At 45.9% G+C, this 17,989-nt stretch overlaps 2 protein-coding genes across 2 annotated transcripts in view; both read left to right on the top strand.

Moving 5' to 3' along the window:
• SP9 (Sp9 transcription factor) overlaps nucleotides 1-17,989 on the top strand; it is a 921,284-nt gene that overhangs the window by 610,566 nt on the left and 292,729 nt on the right. The window lies entirely within an intron of this gene.
• On the top strand, nucleotides 332-2,266 carry LOC126932711 (uncharacterized). Its single transcript, XM_050751816.1, has one exon. It carries the CDS (start codon nucleotides 559-561, stop codon nucleotides 922-924), a length of 366 nt encoding a protein of 121 aa, XP_050607773.1. The 5' UTR covers nucleotides 332-558; the 3' UTR covers nucleotides 925-2,266.

The raw sequence follows: 17,989 nt of genomic DNA, 5'->3' as shown, positions 1-17,989 counted from the left end.
ACTGACCCTGCCTGGAAAGTCAACTTGGAAGAGCCAGAAATGTCCTAATCCTCTTCCAAACCGCCTAAGCAGGTTTATCCAGTGACCTGTAAAACCAAATTAGTAAAGGGACACTTTAATTCCAGCTCGTTAGAGAGCTTCTAAAATCGTTGAGAAAGCCAACACAGCAAATTCTGCGCTGGGGGGCTGAGAAATGCATCCCATTTTCAGAAGAAGATGTCCTTGCTTTCTCGTGGTTTCTCTCACCCACGCAGTTCAACACACAGAAAACCTTCACAGGGATCTTCAGTGAAGGTGGGAAGCGGTTCTTGGGAAGGAGAAAATACGGTGGCCCAGCAAGGTCAACTAATTTTCCTCAAGTTCTGCCAAGTCCAGTCCCAGCTCTGGTCTCCTGACTCTGGCAGGGGGAACATTTGCACTGTTCTTGTTCCTTACCCAGGGAGCTGGCCTATTGCACAACCTCAGGAAACAGCCCCTGTGCAGTCCTGGCCCACAGAGCGGACATGTTCTGGTTTTTATTCAGCAGCTTTTTTATAAAGTGTGTTTTCCTTTCCCATCATGTCATCTGGAAGCAATTCCTCCCAACAGCTGGATTTGCTTTCACAATTGGTAAACACGGCGCATGGAAGGCCGGGGACGATGCGGAGCTCCCCGGAGGAGCCTTGTCCCCACCCGCTTGGCTCGCCTTCTGAAGCTTATCGCGGGTCCCCGCACAAGCCTCATCAAAATCGAGGGCGTCCTCCAGCAGGCGACCCACATTGCATTCTCCGCTTCAGAGGGTCAACGTGTTCTTCGGGGAAGAAATTTTCTGAATGCTTTGCAGATAAAATTGATCAGATGCAGGCCGGATTGCCAGCTGCCGGGGCCGCGTGCGCCTGTGGAGGCCCCACCAGCGTGGGGCACCAGCGAGCGCCTCGGGGGTAGCAGGAGGCCTCTCTCCGCACCGCCGCCACCAAAGCCAGTAAGAGAGGACAAAAGCCCAAAGAGCACTGACTGAGCCTTCAAGGAAGATGAATGTCTCCCCAAAAGTGCTCCTCGGGGACAAGTTTCCACGCAGATGCAACCGGAACGCCGGCCAGGCTCCGGAAGGCGAGGCCTAGAGCGCAGCGGCCTCCAAGCGCCGGCTCAGCCTGTCGCCTCCGCAGCCAGGGCCCGGGAGGCCGCTCTTCCGGGGTCACGAACACGGCGCCTTCTGAGCCTAGAGGCCCAGGGCACAGTGTGAGCCGGAGTAACGTGTAGGGGACACAGCCCAGGCCCCAGGCACTCCCTCTTGTCGCGGAAGAAATGCTGTTCTTTGATCAACGTTTCTAATGTGGGGAAACCAGCCGAGCACGTGGCTGAACTCTCGTTCAGGGAGCACGGAGTGCTGGTGAGCGCCTGCCCTGATGCACGCAGACGCTGCTGGCCAGGCTGAGGTGGGTTGCAGAGGCTTCTTTCCATGCACCACCAACCCTGTGGGCAGCCAGGGCCTAACTCTCATGAAGGGGCCTTCCCAGGGGGCAAAGTGGGCCCCTGACTGCAACGTTTTCTGGGCAGAGATAGGCATCCTTCCCACTGGACAAACAGAAGGAGACCGTCAAGAGGAGAGGCTCACCAGAGGACCCTGGTGAGGGCGACGCCCAGCTCCTCAGCACAAGTCTGTGCTTCTTCAATGGAGCCTGTTTGCCTTGGCCCAGCGCGTGTGGAGTGCGTCCCTTCTAGCTCCCTCTGTCCTGTGGGCCCTCCTCTCTCTCCCTCCAGCCTGGTGGGAGCTTTATTCTTGTCGGGGGCCAGAGGACAGAAACTACATCATACATTTTCCCGTGCATCATGCTATCTTGCCTGGAATTTTGAAAATCTGTGAGTTTCTGGTTTTTCCATGGCAAGGCTCATTCCTCCAGACCTTAGTCACGCTGCTCTGGCTGCCTGGACTGCTAGGGAGGGGCCTCAGGGTGCACCTGGAGAAATTCACTGGGGCTCAGGTCAGAGGGATGGGTGGGTGAGAGCAACCCCTTCCTTAATACTTCAAAATGGCCCTCTAGCTTAAAGAGACCGAAGCCATGTAACAACCAAATGCAATGTTTTGGCCGTGTTTGGATCCTGATTCAAACAAACCAACTGTAAGAGGAGATTTGGGGACAATCAGGAAGATTTGAATTGGGACTGCGTAGTAGAAAACAGCAAAGAATTATTGTTAATTTTGATATGTGCGATAATGGTGTGGTGGTTATAGAAGAAAACATCCTTATCTTTTAAATGGTGTTTGTTGAAGTATTTAAGGGTGAAATATGATGTCTGGAGTTTGTTTTCAAATACAAAGAAAAAAAAGATGAACCAAACATGCCAAGGTGTTAATGGTTAAATCTAGATGATGGCTATATGGGATTCTTTTATACTATTCTCTCCTTTTTTTTTTTTTTTTTTTTTTTTTTTTGAGACAGAGTTTTGCTCTGTCACCCAGGCTGGAGTGCAGTGGTGCGATCTCAGCTCACTGCAACCTCCACCTCCTGGGTTCAAGTGATTCTCCTGCCTCATGCTCCTGAGTAGCTAGGACTACAGGTGCCTGCCACCATGCTCGGCTAATTTTTGTATTTTTAGTAGAGACAGGGTTTCACCATGTTGGCCAGGCTGGTCTCAAACTCCTGACCTCAGGTGATCCACCCACCTCTGCCTACCAAAGTGCTGGGATTACAAGTGTGAGCCACTGCACCTGGCCAATTCCCTCCACTTTTATGCACATTGAAAATTTTTTTATATTAAAGAGTTTAAAATATAGGTTCCTCTGGGCACATTGCCTGTGGAGTAGCCTGGCTGTGCAAGGAGCAGTAAATAAGTAAATAAAATAGACAATTTTATCACAAAAACTCATAGAGGAGAACCAAATACACACTTACGCACCTGTTTGTTTTGTTTTGTTTTGTTTTGTTTTTGAGACGTAGTCTCGCTCTGTCGCCCAGGCTGGAGTGCAGTGGCCGGATCTCAGCTCACTGCAAGCTCTACCTCCCGGGTTTACGCCATTCTCCTGCCTCAGCCTCCCAAGTAGCTGGGACTGCATGCACCTGTAAATTTACACATTGGTTACTCAATTCTGTATTTAGGTCCTTAATCTTCCCAGGGGTCAGCTCCCAGGTATAGCAGGAAAGTGACAAGGAAGGGCAGTCAACAATCACTCCTGGAAGCTTAAAAAATTTTTTTTGATATCTACTTATTTATCTATTTATGTATGTATTTATTTTTACCCTACTTGCCAGCTAATCCTACAAGCTTTGACAAGGGATTGCAGTACACCCTGAGCCCCTCTGCCTGGCAAGAAGTGGGAAGGGAGCTTCTCACAGAATCCCAGATCTCAGCAGCTGTTAGGGCTGTGGCTTCCTCCTGCACAGGCTGCATTGCTGCAGGAGTGGTTCAGGGGCCCGTGTGAAGGAAAGTAGGACACAGACCATATGCCACGGAGTCAGGACTCAGTAAAGTTCCTATTATCATAGCTTTGGATTTCTCCTGCTGCCCTCACTCCCACATTTCTACATTGTCCCATCAGTGTGCCACTGTCATCCTGCCCTGACTTATTCAGGACTTGAATCCAGAAATAATCCTATGCCAGTCCCCTTGCTAAACACCAGGTACACAGAAGGGCAGGGTAAAGACTATCCATTGGGGCAATGGAGAAGCCTCCTGTTAGAAGAGTTAAAGCAGGGCCTGGCCCTGGCCCCAACTTTCACCTCCCCATTCTAGGTCGGTCTGTGACCTTTAGGCTTATCCTGATCTTGAGAAGGATGAACTTCTTTGTTGTTTTCTTATCTCCTCTTTCTGGCCAGTAACGTAGGCTTTTTTTTTTTTTTTTTTTTTCCAGAAAGCCCCTTTTCCCCTTCTGCATTGAAATATGCTGGCTATTCTATTTTCCTTTATGTCCATGAGTAAAAGGTAAGTTCCTGATGTACTGGGCAATGTCTTGGCCCTTTCTTGGTACTGACCACAGCACCCAGCTCTCCAGCATGGAAAGGAAGGCCTCACGCATAGAGGTACAGAATGCCATTGCTGAGAATCTAACAGAGTGATTGCCAATATATGTCATAAGAAAAGACTGCTCTTTCATAAATGAAAAATCATTTTTAAAAATCCTAATTATACTTCATCTGTTTGGCTCAATATTTAATATCCCTACAGTATTTTAAATGGGCTCTCTAATTTTGCTTTTTTTTTTTCCCTTTCTAATTATTTCTATCTTTGTTTCAATTGTAAGAAGTTAACAAGAACTACAAGTCTTGCCAATAGCATCCACACTTTCAGTTTTAAAATTTCTGCTCGTTTTTTGGTGAGCAACAAGGCTATTGACACCACAGAACAGACAGGGGGCTGACACTGCAGCAACCAAGCATAGTCGCACTGGTGTGATGTCACGAGACAACTGAGAAGTTTTGCTTGTCCATGGGCACTCGAAAGTCCAAATTCAACCTACAGAAGGTGATTGAAGAGGGTTAAAGTACAAAGTTTGAAAACGTGGGTTGTTCACAAGCCAAATATATAGAAGTTGAAAATGTTGTCCAGCCCCACACAGAATGTAAGCACCTTGCAGGCAGGAACATTGTCCATTCTGTACATTGCTGTATCCCAGTGTCTAGAACAGGGGCTGGCTCATAGTAGATGCTCAATACTTACTGAAAGCAGCAACTGCCTATGCTTTGGAGTTGTTGTAGCCACTTGTCCCATTCTACCTTGTATTACCATTATTGTATTTTATTTCAAGACCGAAAGGTTTTGAAAGCAGAAATAAGTCTTCCCTCCTATTACATGTATCTCATTCACAACTAGGATTCAATCACTCTATAGTAAGTTATCTAATTTAGCCAATGATTAAATAATTTAGAAACAAAGTCCTAAATAGGTCATGAGGAAAGCGATGGCCCATGCGATAGAAATGGACAATTTCTGGAGCCCCTAGAAGGCCTAAAGTAACTGTGTGGCAGGGAAGTAAATTTCCTGCCCCAGAAATCTGGCAAAAGAATTCACTTGAGGATTTAAGTCTCAGAAATAAAGACCCAAGGTAAGAGGCAGAGAAGGGGAGGTCTTTTTCAGGGCCTATAGATTAAGAGTATTTAGATACCAGTTAAGAAAGGGACCAGATGCCAGCCAGGTTTGTGCTTCAGTTTAACCATGTTCCTTGCAAAACTTGCTTATGGGAAGATCAGAAGCTCTGATGATCATTACTGAAGAGGATTCAGAGAAATTATCGCCTACTCCCGGTTGAAGAGAGAACAAGTCGTGGTCTTTTTTTGGTGTCAACCTCTATTGAAATGTGCTGTTGTCAAATCAAAAAGGGGACAGATTCGGAATTTTACAACTCTGATAAAAGTGAAATAAAAGGAAATCTGTATCATCTTAATCAAAGCATGTGCCACCTGAGTCGGCTCCCCGTCTCGTCCCTTGGCCTTGGTGACTCTCGTGTGCTGGAGGTTAAGGGTTTGTTAAAGAAGATGGGTTTTGATTAAGTGTCACATTTAGTGTGATGTGACATGCTCTTTATCATTGCAAGGGAAGATTGGGGGCCAAGGGGAGCTTTATAGCTAGTTCCCAATATAAATTAGGAGTCTTGGGGAATGGGTGCTTTGCAGTTGGCCTTGATCTTTCAAGGGCCCAATGAATGTGTGTATGTGAGAGTGTGCACGCATGTGTGTGTGTGTGTGTGTTTGGAGAGATAGCAGAAAAGTCAGTTTCCAGGTTCCTGCACTAATGGGCTGGTTACCCCCTCTTGGAGTTTGACTTGCAATTGTAACACAAGGCTCCAGTTCTAAATTTGTCCACATTCTTGATGTACCAGGCAGAGGTCTTCGTGCTTTTTACTCCTTTGGAATTTCAGGGTTGCCACTGCACAAATTTGAAGATAGAGAAGCAAGAGGAAGCATTCCAAGTGCTGAATGCCTTTTCTAACCAGAGGCCATGGATGATGCCTCCCCTGACTTTACCCAGAGAAAGAAAATGTACAAATTCCCTTCAAATCTAAGGTGCACAGCACACCTGCAGACTCTGATTCTGGCTTAACTTGGAGGAGGGAGAGCACAGAGAAAGGGGTCACAGGAAACACCCAGAGTGAGATGGAGTTCTCACGAGGAAGGGGAGGAGAGAATGGGGATTGAGGAATACATCCCAGAAGGACACTTCCACCCAATGGATTCCCTGCCTCCAACTTAATCTTCTCCAAATATCACTCACATGGAGTCTCTTCCCTGCTCAAAATCTTTCAATAGCCCTCCTTTTCCCTCCCATTGCCTACAAATGAAAATCCACACTCTCCATCCTGGCATTCGATGCCCACATCCTGAACACCACCAAATGAGTCTTCTGTTCACTGCCCACAGAGTGACTTACTTGTTCCTGTCTTCAAGCACCCACTCATGTCGCTCCCCTGCCTGAAATGCCTTCCCCGTTTCCCTCTCCTATGGAAAGGCCACCCATCTTCCTTAAGATGGAGTCATAGCCCGCTGAGATCACTCCTTTTATTTATTCCAGAAATATGAATTGAGAGCCTACTAAGTGCCCAGAACTGCTCTGGGCACCTGGGATAGGACAGAGGACAAACCAGACAAAGCTGCCTGCCTTTGGGGAGCTTGCACTATTGCAGAAGGCGGGACTCTGATACTAAATGCTAAATGCAGTTCATCAGCAGGATGACTTAGTAGCTGAGGTTGCTATGGAAAAAAGAACAAAACAGATCAGGGAAAGGGAGACCAGGAGCTTGGGCATCAGGGGGCAGAGACCGGTTGCAGTATTAATAAACATGGTCGGGCCCATCTCACTGAGGTGGAAGATTCTGGGGAGCTGAGAAGACAGCTGAGCCGATGCCTGGGGGAGGAGAGTTCTGGGCAGAGGGAACATCTAGAGTAAGGATGTTCTCTGTCCACACAGAGTTGCCCCGTCCTCAAGAGGGATGGAGCACCCCGCCTTCTCTCCCTTCTCCTCACTTTTCTGCAGGCAGCAGGTCTCTGGAAAAGACTCCTGTGGACAAAGAAGATAGAAGAAGATCCATAAGGTTGACACTGAAGGGAAAGGCCTCTAATGTTTGTTGTGGCATTAAGGCAGAGAAGTTAGAACAGTAATGGAGAAGTGCTCAGGTTTTTATTGTTCAAAGGTAATTTTTTTAAACATCAAATTTATAATAGTATTACCCGGCTATTGCCTCTTGATGCGGGGGAAAAAATGCCAACTACACTTGGGAAATAGCCAACACCCCTTTGCTCCTTGAAACAGCTCCTCCCGGCTCGGTTCCTCCCTCCTGCTGACTCACCCATTGCCCTGCGGCTGGGTTTCCGCCCTCATCACTGAGACTTCACCAAAGCTTTCTAGTGTCCATCTCCCTGGACAGAGTCCCAGCCCCATCCTTATGTGCAGGTCATCTTGCCTTAATGTGGATTATGGAGCTGAGTCTCTGCTCCTTCACTTCCTCCCTGTGTGACCTTGGGTGAGTTACTCAGCCAGTTTGGGCCTTGATTCACTTATCCATTAAATGGGGTTTATCTTAACATCCTTCTGTGGCTCACTCCATGCAAAGCACTGGGCCTAGGGCCTGGCCCACCATCAACCGCAAAGAGTGATCGGGTTGCCACTCTGACTCTGACTCCTGGGTTTCAGGCCTCCTATCGGAGCCTTCTTCCTCTTTTTTTTTTTTTTTTTTTTTTTTTAGACAGAGTCTTGCTCTGTCACCCGGGCTGGAGTGCAATGGCGCAATCTCAGCTCACTGCAACCTCCACCTCTTGGATTCAAGCAATTCTCCTGTTTCAGCCTCTTGAGTAGCTGGGACTACAGGCACCTGCCACCACACCCGGCTAATTTTTTGTATTTTAGTAGAGACAGAGTTTCACCATGTTGGCCAAGCTGGTCTCAAACTCCTGACCTCGTGATCCGCCCACCTCGGCCTCCCAAAGTGCTGGGATTACAGGCGTGAGCCACCACGCCTTCCTCTCTTGCTGCTTGTGCTTGCAGCCTCTGCTCCCTCCCACCTTTCTGCCCATTCCGTAAGTGACAGCAAGGTTTCCCAGAACTGTGGCTTCTCTCCCTGCCCACACTTCCTACCTGGCCTCTTCACAGCCACAGTCAGGGCTTCAACCACCCCCATTTATACTAGTGGCCACCACCCCCACTTTCTCTATCCCAGCCCCTAGCCCGAGTTCCAGACTGATGGATCCACTTCGTGCGTGCCGAGCAGCACTCAATCCAAGTCTGTCTAGGGTGACCTCATCTCTGCCCCACCCTCACCTCCTCTTCCTGATCCCTGTATATCATTACCGCCCCTCCCTCCCAGCCTGTCATTCATTCTTTTAATCATCAACACTCTGGAATGTCTGTAAAGTTAAACAAAGATCTCTGGGATGTGGTCCCTACCCTCAGGGATCTCCCAGGGCAACAGACAGAGGCAGTAATTACAATTCAAAGAAGAAGGTGGCTTGACAAAAGGAAACATAGGCCTTAGGTGAGTGGCAACAGAGGGGCCTACCTGGCCTAGGGGTTCAGGGGACTTCTCTAAGAGGGCTTGAGGAACCTAGGCAAGAAGTCAGCAGGAATGGCCCTGAATGCATTCTTATTTTGGAAGACTCAGTTGCTTATTGCCTCAGGAAAGAAATAAGGACAGGTGGCTTACAGACCTCTCTGGGCCCCAGGCACTCTTACGTGTGGAGACCATTAAATGCATGCCTGTCCCACATCAAACAGTTGTTTTGTATTACTGTTTCTGAGAGATCTCTGATAACTTTGCTTTTTAAAGTTATCTTTCTGGCTACAACCCCCCTAACCTCCGCTAATTTAATATGCGTTGCCTATGACTTCTCTCAAGGCCATGAATAGTCAGAAACCCTTGTACAGGAGAAAAACCTACCCCACAAATTGCTGTCAAATGTACTGAAATTTTTATGACATCAAAAGTTAACAAGAGAGCTGACATAATGTACATTTTGTAGCCATTGAAATATTTGTTAATTTTAATTTTACACTTTTCTTCTTTTGGAGCTACCCCACTCCCACCCCCCACCTCCACACCACCCCTTGCTGCCGGGTTTCAAGTGTTTTAGTAGGACCCTGGCAAGTTTGTAGTCCTGGCGATGAGCTTAGGCAGGTTCCTGGGTAACTAGGCCATCAGAACCAAGCCAGCATCCACCAGGATGGAGAGGACGGGCAGGACAGGTGGTATTAAAGAGACATTTAGGAGAGACACATTTAGGATAAGACTTAGTGAAAAATCAGAGTTGTGCAGAGAGGACTTCAGGGCGACTCTGAGAGTCTGGGTGACTGGTGGACCCATTCCCCAAAGACACAATGAAGGAGAAACAAATGGAGGGAAGAGAAATGGTTAATTTGGGGTGGGGCACATTAACTCCAAGACAGGCAACCAGTTTGCCTGAAGGACCCCCAAATGGAGACATCCAGGGGACTTTAGATGGATGGGTCTGGGGATGAGCAGAGCCAGGGTGAGTGGTAATCATGATATTAACAGTGGCTAACACATGCTCTTGGCTTAGGAAGGGCCAGCCCCTGCACTAAACACTTTGTCCTCTCAACAGCCCTTTGGGGTAGGTGCTGCTACCATCTCCACATTACAGATGAGACTGAGCTGCAGGGAGGTGAAAGGAACTTGCTCAAGGCCACACGCAGATGTAGGTGGGGGCACTCTGCCCAAACTCTGAGCCACTTAATCTGGGAGATGGGAGGAATTAGGAGGTGCCCAAAGTCTTGGGAATACAAGTAAAGGTTAAAGTGTATGGAGACAAGAGATGATTCTGAGGGAACACCCAGTATTTTAGGAGAGTCTGTGGAGGAGCAGCAACTTGAGAAGGAAGGGGAGACCTGGACAGGGTTGGGTCCTGGATACCTCTGGGATGCCAGAAGGAGGGTGGCAGAGCCATCATTGTGAGGGGCTGCCACAGTGGCACTGGATGTCCATTTGGCAAATTGGAGCAAAATTAGCAGGGCTCCAACTGAGGTTTGTGGGAATATTCAAAGGCAACCAAGTAGAGCAGGAATCAGGATGAGAGCTGAAAACTCACCAACATCCCTCTCCCTAAGCCGGGTACGACTCCCCACCAAGTCCCACATGAGCCAGAACAGAGCAATGGGGTGCAGGTTGGGGGGTGGGCAAACGATGGATGTAGAAGAAGTGTATCAAAGACTTGCCTTTCAAGTTGTTTGGCTGGAAGGAAAGGAGAGTGAAGGTGATGTCTAGAGAGGGAAGCAGGGTTGAACATTTCTCCCTGAACCAAAAGAGCCAGCAGACAGGGGAGGATGAATGAATGAACTGGGCACTGCGGTTACCTAGTGACCCAGCAGAACACTTTCCAACTGAGTCTTCCTTACAAACCACAGAACACAGAGCTCCATCCTGAACTCCCTACACCTTGCTTCAGGAGGGCTCTCAGGGTTGACAGTTTTTAGTCAGCCCTGCAGAAAGGAGACAGACAATCAGTTTGCTCCTAAATATCACTGGCTCCATTCAGCCTGGAATGGCGACATCAGACATCAAAGCACAGACTGCTGGGGCATGGGGGACCCGAGAGAACCATAGGCAGAGCCTTCTGAAACAGAAGAGTCACACGCAAGGATGACTCTGAACATTCCCTCTTTCAACAAAGCGATACGGGCTCATTAAATAACGTTTGGAAAACACAGGAAAGTTAATTAAAGAAAATATCCCAGTCATAGTCCTGTTATCCAAACGCTAGTATTACTCACTTTTTAAGATCTTCTGGAGATTTTCTCTGTGTAGGGTTTTTGTTTTGTTTTGTTTTGTTTTTTAAATCTTAGCTGTAATCATGTCTACAATTTCATATCCTGCTTTTCCTACTTACTATATATTGTGTTTTCTTCTGTCATTACTCACTTTAGTTTATTGTAGTGAGTGCATAAAATGTCATCGTGTGAATTTGTCAAAGTTTATTTAACCATTGCCCTAGAGTTGGACATTTAGATTACTTTCAATGTTTTGCTGTTATTGATTTTTGTTATTATAAATGGTATTATAATGCATATGTGCACATAAACCATTTTTTGGCATTTAGGGTTATTTCTTAAGACAGAGTCTCAGAAGTGAAGTTATAGAGTTAACAAATATGAACACTTCTCAGAGTTTTACATTCATACTGCCAAATTCCTCCCCAAAGGGCACTATATTAATGTATACTGTGATTAGCAATGCGTAAAAATGTGAGCTTTGCAATGGCTTAAACCACACTGGCTAGTATTACTAAAAAAAAATTGTTTTTGCTAATTTAATAGGTAAAAAGTGAGCTTGATTTTTTAAGGTAAACTTTATAGTGAATTTTATCATTGCATTCAGAAAAGTACACAAATCACGAGTGAATTTTTACAAAGTGAACACCCCTGAGTAACTGGCACCCAGATCAAGAAACAGAACCCTGGAGGCCACTGTTGTGGCCCTGTTCCCCGTCCTCCACTCCACCCAAGGGTCATCGTTGTTCTGACTTCTCCCACCACAGGCTAGTTTTGGAAAGTGGCATTGTTCTAATTTTCATTTCCTGAATTACTAGCGGAGCTAACCGCCTGCCACATCTTAGTGGATGAGCTTTAGTTCCTCTTTTGTAAATTGTCTTTTTAAGCTCTTTGTCTAGGAAACAGTTGATTCTTAAGCAATTTCCCAATGTCGAGTTTGGCTAAAGGTGGAGTGTAGTCATCGTGACATTGTTTGAAACTGGAGAAGCATGTCGTATGTGTGTATATGTGTGCATGTTTTTTGCTCTCATGATCTCATCCTGACAATGTAGTAGTCCCCCCATCCAAAGTTTTACTTTCTGTGGTTTCAGTTACCCATGATCAACTTTGGTCTGAAAATATTAAATGGAAACACCAGAAATAAACAATTCCTAAGTTTTCAGTTGCACACTGTTTTGGGTAGCATGATTAAATCCCACAGTGCCCCACTCTGTCCCTCCTGGAGGTGACTTACCCCTTTGTCCAGCATCTTGGCGCCATAGATGCTCCCTGCCCGTGGTTGCTCCATAGCCCTCTTGGCAGTATCACTATGCCTGTGTTCCAGTAACTCTTACTTTACTTAATTGTTCTATCTTATTATTAGTTACTGTTGTTAATCTCTTACTGTGTCTAACTTATTTATTAAGCTCTATCATAAGTAGGTATATATAGGAAAAAACATAGTCTATGTAGGGTTCAGTACTATCTGTAGTTTCAGGCAAATACTGAGGGTCTTGGGGTGAATCCCCCCCAGGAGGGGGGCAGATGTACTCCTCTTATTTATGCTTCTCCATTGCAAAGCAAGGTGGCATCTCTCTAGGCAACACCTGGAAGCCAGGGTAACTTTTTGGTGACAGAGCTGAGCCTAAATAGACTCTGCTGTTCTTCCAGTGTCTGTGAGAATTACAGAAATAGGTCACTGAACCTTTTTAAAAATAGAACTGACACATTTGGGGAAAGCATTTTTTCTGCTGAGATAGCACACAGTACAATATGAAATGATCCCTAGAGGGTAGATGAATTTAGACATTTGGTATTAAAAATAAATAAATAGTCTTAATGACTCACAGGGAATATAGCACCTTTCATAAGAAAGGTCTCTAGACATTGTTACCTGAACAGACCACAATAAATTTCTAATATACAAGGTACAAGCCATTGCCAGCCCCTGCCCACCCACACCTGGCAACAGCTTTTGATGGGAAGAGAAGGGCCACATCAGCTGTGGGCAGTTCCCTCAGCAATGCCAGATGTCCTGTCTCCCTGGGTGAGCTTGATCCCCTCTTAATTTCCTACACAGCCCACCGGCTCACCCTTGGACAGGCATATGGCTGCATAACAGGCAGGAAGGGGGAGGGTTACCTCACTGCCTGTGAGCATCTCCACTCCAGCTCTTCCAAGGCCTTGACTGATTTGGGGTGGGGCAGCCCCAGAGTCCTTTACCCAAGGCTCCCCATGAGCTGTCTAGGACCCCAGATCTGCCTGTGCAGGGCCCTTTTCAACTTCCTCCTGAGCCGTCTTCAGAAAGCTCCCTCTGGCTATTGCCCAGCCCCTCTTCACACCCCCCTGCTGCCTTCAGGAGCCCCACGAACCCACAGTGGAGCTCAAGTCTTCTTAAGAGATTCCCAAGGAACTCCCTCCCTTTCCATGCTGGGCTCTGCTACTGAGATGAGCAAGGTCTGCCAGCTGGAAGGCAGGACCTCGGGGTACTGCGGGGAAGATGCTTTGATTCAGCCCAAGAATGGCAGGAGAATACCAAGAGGGATTGGCTGTCCCAGGAGTGGGGTGTGAATAGAAGCAAGGGGTGAAGCAGAGCAGGGGCAGGGCCGTTTGCTTTTTAGGAAGCGTGGGCAGCAGGGAGAAAGGTACAGGGCTGTCACTACCTAGGTATCAGAGTAGTGACCCTGGGAAAGTGGGAAATAGGAGGGGACAGTTCAGGTATAAGACATTCTTCAGAAGTAGAACCCACTGAAGATTTGGTGACATAGAGTTGGCACCAAGGGAAAGATGAGTCACAGATGCCATGCAGCACCTTCTAACAAGAATGCAGCTCCTTTCATGATACGCGTTTCCATTCCATAGGAGTGTACTGAGTGCTTACTTTGTGGCAGATATTGCTGTAGACTCTAGAAATGACATGTGGCTACTACCCCAAGGGAGTTTTAATTCTGTTGAGTGAAAGACAGGCAATGTAGACAACAAAGTAAACAAATAAAAAAGATGATTTCCCATGGTGACAGACGCTCTTGGAAAATAATTTGGGCCGGGGGAATTGTGTGATCAGGGAGGAATTTTCAGAGAAAATGACATCAGAGCTGGATAGAAAGAAGGGGCCAGTCCAGGAGAAGCCAGGGCAACAATATTCTAGGTAAATAAAAGAGCCTCTGCAAAATGCCCCAAGGTAGCATCAACCTTGGCACATTTGAGGAACAGAAAGAGGACCACCGTGGCATGACAAAAAGAGTTTTGCAAGACTAAATTGTTTTCTGACCTCTTGCAGAGCTGCCATTGAAGTCTTACTAACTTAGAGTTTCACCTCTGGTTTCTAGACACTACAAGCCCTTCCCGTTTCTCTTTTCTCTTTCTCTCCAGACCAGCTACAGCAAGGAGTGAGATCAGTACCTTAAGACCCAATGTAGGACTTAAGAAAGGACTGGAACCAGTTCAGTCCTCCCAGAAGCCAAATGGGGAGGGGGTCCTGAGGCCAGTCTGGCTCCTTTTTTCAAGAATGTGGTTCTTAACCACCTTTGAGCTATGAACTCCTTTAGCAATCTGATGCAAGCTGGAAAAAATACGCATACACATAATTTTGTACACAACTTCAGAGAAAGCACATTGTAGACCCTCTCCTAAGGTCGCTACTTTGGCAGTTCTTTCTAAGCCGGTTCATTTTCTCATTAAGGCTGTGTCCTTTTCACAGAAGAGAGTATATGTGGAAAAAAAAAAACACCTTATAAACAGCAAATCAACCTATTAATACAGCCTATAAATTCAAAGTCTTGTAAGATATAGAATAGATTGGCCAGGTGTGGTGGCTCACGCCTGTAATCCCAGCGCTTTGGGAAGCTGAGGTGGGAGGATCACGAGGTCAGGGGTTTGAGACCAGCCTGACCAACATGGTGAAACCCCATCTCTACTAAAAAAACAAAAATTAGCCGGGCGTGGTGGTGTGTGCCTGTAATCCCAGCTACTGAGGAGGCTGAGGCCGGAGAATCACTTGAACCCAGGAAACGGAGGTTGCAGTGAGCCGAGATTGTGCCATTGCACTCTAGCCTGGGCGACAGAGTGAGACTCCGTTTCCTGGAAAAAAAAAAAAAAAAAGAATAGATCTTCCATAGAGATGTATCCACATATAAAATATAACTATAATAATGGTAAAAACATATTTACAGTGTTTTTACTTGGCAGCACACATATATCATTCTATCCCATTGAAATCCTTGGCATATGGTTAGGGAAGACATTGTCCCATTTTATAGATGAGGACACTGAAGAAGAGAGGGCTAGGTGGCATGCCTGCAATGACAGGGCCGGGTGGCAGCAGCACTGGGACAGGAACCAAGGTCTTGTCACTCCGAGGCCCAGGCTCCCCAAGAGGCAATGCCGTCCGCACTTCTCTTTGATTGCTCTCTCCCATGGCCTTAGGCAGAACCTGGGGGCGCTCACGGCAAAGGCAGTCTTTGTGCATGCACACTTGGCCCGCATCAGCCTCCCGGTGGGAAACACAGACACAGAGGAAATGATGTTTTCTAACACAGGGAAAGAAGCACAGGGCCTGCCTTCAGAAATCAAGGTTGCGTAGACAGAGGGGAACTTTTTACTAGGGCTTCCTCTTGGCCAATTAAACCTAATGACTCATTTCCTTTTTCTTCTGAAAACATACAGCATTTTTCTCCTACCGTCCTGAAAGGGGAGAAACCTGGAAGAACGCCACCTAGTGGCCCAAACCTTCAAGATCGTGGCTCCTTCTCCACCTGCTACCCCGCCCCCACTTTATAGGCTACCTTGCCTGTTAGAAAACTGGACCCATACCCCTCACCATGCAGCAAGATAATCTCAAATGGATCAGAAATCCAAACGTAAAAAATGAAAACAAACAAGTATTAGAAGACACATCGGTGGACTTCTTTATACCCTGGGTGTGGGAAGTCTGTCTGTGATTCAAATCCCAGATGCAAACCAAAGGGCCTCTGAGTGCTTGCTCCTCCAGCTGAGAGAGGAGTTGGGGAGGAAAGGCGATGTGCGGGCAATCTTCTCCTCCGTGTGGCATCTGCCCTACCCCATTAGAGCTAAGTGACTGTCCCCAGCCTGGGCTCCTGGGATCAAGGGGAGGGAAACAGATTTAAAAAACAATTAAACTGGCTGGGCCCACTGCCCCCTTTGCCTTCTGGACAGACAGGAAAAGAGGTCTCACTGCTGTGCCTCACAAAAAGGAAGACACTCAAGATATCAAGAGGCATGGAGCCGGGCACAGTGGCTCCTACCTATAATCCCAGCACTTTGGAAGGACAGGCAGGAGGATCCTTTGAGCCCAGGAGTTTGAGACCGGCCTGGGCAAAATATCGAGACTCTGTCTCTACAAAAAGTAAAATAAAAGTATTAAAAATTAGCCGGGTGCAGCACTGTACCCCTGTGAGAATCATTTGAGCCCAGGATGTCGAGGCTGCAGTAAGCCAAGATCACACCACTGCACTCTAGCCTGGGTAACAGTGGAAGACCTTGTCTCAAAAAAGAAAAAAAAAAAAAAGTTTTTTTTTTTTTCAAATAAAAATTTTAAGAGAGCAATGGAAACCCAGTCCAAGCTCAGCCTGACACCAAAATGAATGCTTTTCTAATGAAAAATCAAATATTTCAATGAAATAAAAGAAAGTATTAATAAATTCAACAACTTTAAAAAAACCTGCTGCATAGCAAGAAAATTGGCACATTGTGAGAAATATTTGCAACATTTTCACAGAAACAGGTTAATCTGTAATATTAGGAATATAACGAACATTTAAATATTGAGGGGAAAAGGCCAAAACTTGATAGAAAATTAGGCAAAAGGCATGAACAAACAGTTCACACACACAGATACAAAAATATATAGATGGACCTTAAAATACAGAAAGATGTTCAGGTTCACTCATTATGTTATAAATATATATTAGAACCACATTGAGATACCAATCTTTATAAAATTGACAGAATTTCAGATATTTGACAGTGCACTCCATTGGCAAGGCTGTAATGATTCTCGTAATCATTGGTGGGAATGCAAAATGATACAACGCCTGTGGAGGGAATTTGGAAATATCTTGCAAAACTATATATGCATTTACCCTTTGACTCAGTAATACTAACTCCAGGAATTTATCCTGAAAGTACACTTCTACTTTCAACATATTTATAAGGTTGTTCACGGAGACATTACTTAAACAGCAAAATATTAGAAACAGCTTCATTCAATTAGGATAGTAATTGAATAAACCGTGATGCAGTCACACAATGGAGTACCACACAGCTGAAAAGCGTTGAGGAGTATTTCTCTGAATTAACATGTAGTAATTTCCAGGATAAGTGAAAAAATTAAAGTACTAAAGAATGGATATATTATGCTACTTTTTTTTTGTATTAGAAAGAGAAACACAGTAAGAATAAACCAAAAACAAGTAGTTGCCTAGAGGCGATTGGCAGGAATAGAGTGGAAGTAATAAGGATGTGAGTTTACCCTTTCGTATTAGTCTGTTCTCACACTGCTAATAAAGACATACCCGAGACTGAGTAATTTATAAAGGAAAGAGGGTTAATTGATTCATAATTCAGCATGGTTGGGGAGGCCTCAGGAAACTTACAATCATGGTGGAAGGGGAAGCAAACACGTCCTTCTTCACATGGTGGCCGGAAGGAGAAATGCCAAGCAAAAGGGGGAAAAGCCCCTTATAAAACCATCAATCTCGTGAGAACTCACTCACTATCATGAGAACAGCAGCGTGAGTGTAACCACCACAATGATTCAATTACCTCCCATCAGGCCCCTAGTACAACTCACAGGGATTATAGGAACTACAGTTCAAGAAGAGATTTGGGTGAGGACACAGCCAAACCATATCAAATTCTGAGTGTAGTTTTTGATATACAGTTATATATAACTACATATATAATTATATGTATACATATATATAGTTTTGACTTTTGAACCTTGTAAAAGTTTTTCATATTTAATTTTTTTTTTTGATAGAGTCTCACTCTGTCACCCAGGCTGGAGTGCAGTGGCATGATCTCAGCTCACTGCAACCTCCAACTCCTGGGTTCCAGTGATTCTCCTGTCTCAGCCTCCTGAGTAGCTGGGATTACAGGTGTGTGCCACCATACCTGACTAATTTTTGTATTTTTAGTAGAGATGGGGTTTTGCCATGTTGGTCAAGCTGGGCTCAAACTCTTGACCTCAGGTGATCTGCCCACCTCGGCTTCCCAAAGTGCTGGGATTACAGGTGTGAGCCACCATGCCTGGCCCATATTTAAACTTTTTAAATTTTGAGAGATTTGTCAAAAAGAAAACCTT

This window comes from Macaca thibetana, chromosome 12 (assembly GCF_024542745.1).
Source record: "Macaca thibetana thibetana isolate TM-01 chromosome 12, ASM2454274v1, whole genome shotgun sequence".
Taxonomy (NCBI): Eukaryota; Metazoa; Chordata; class Mammalia; order Primates; family Cercopithecidae; genus Macaca; species Macaca thibetana.
The sequence above is the reverse complement of the archived record's forward strand: the minus strand, read 5'-3'. Positions and strand labels throughout refer to the sequence as shown.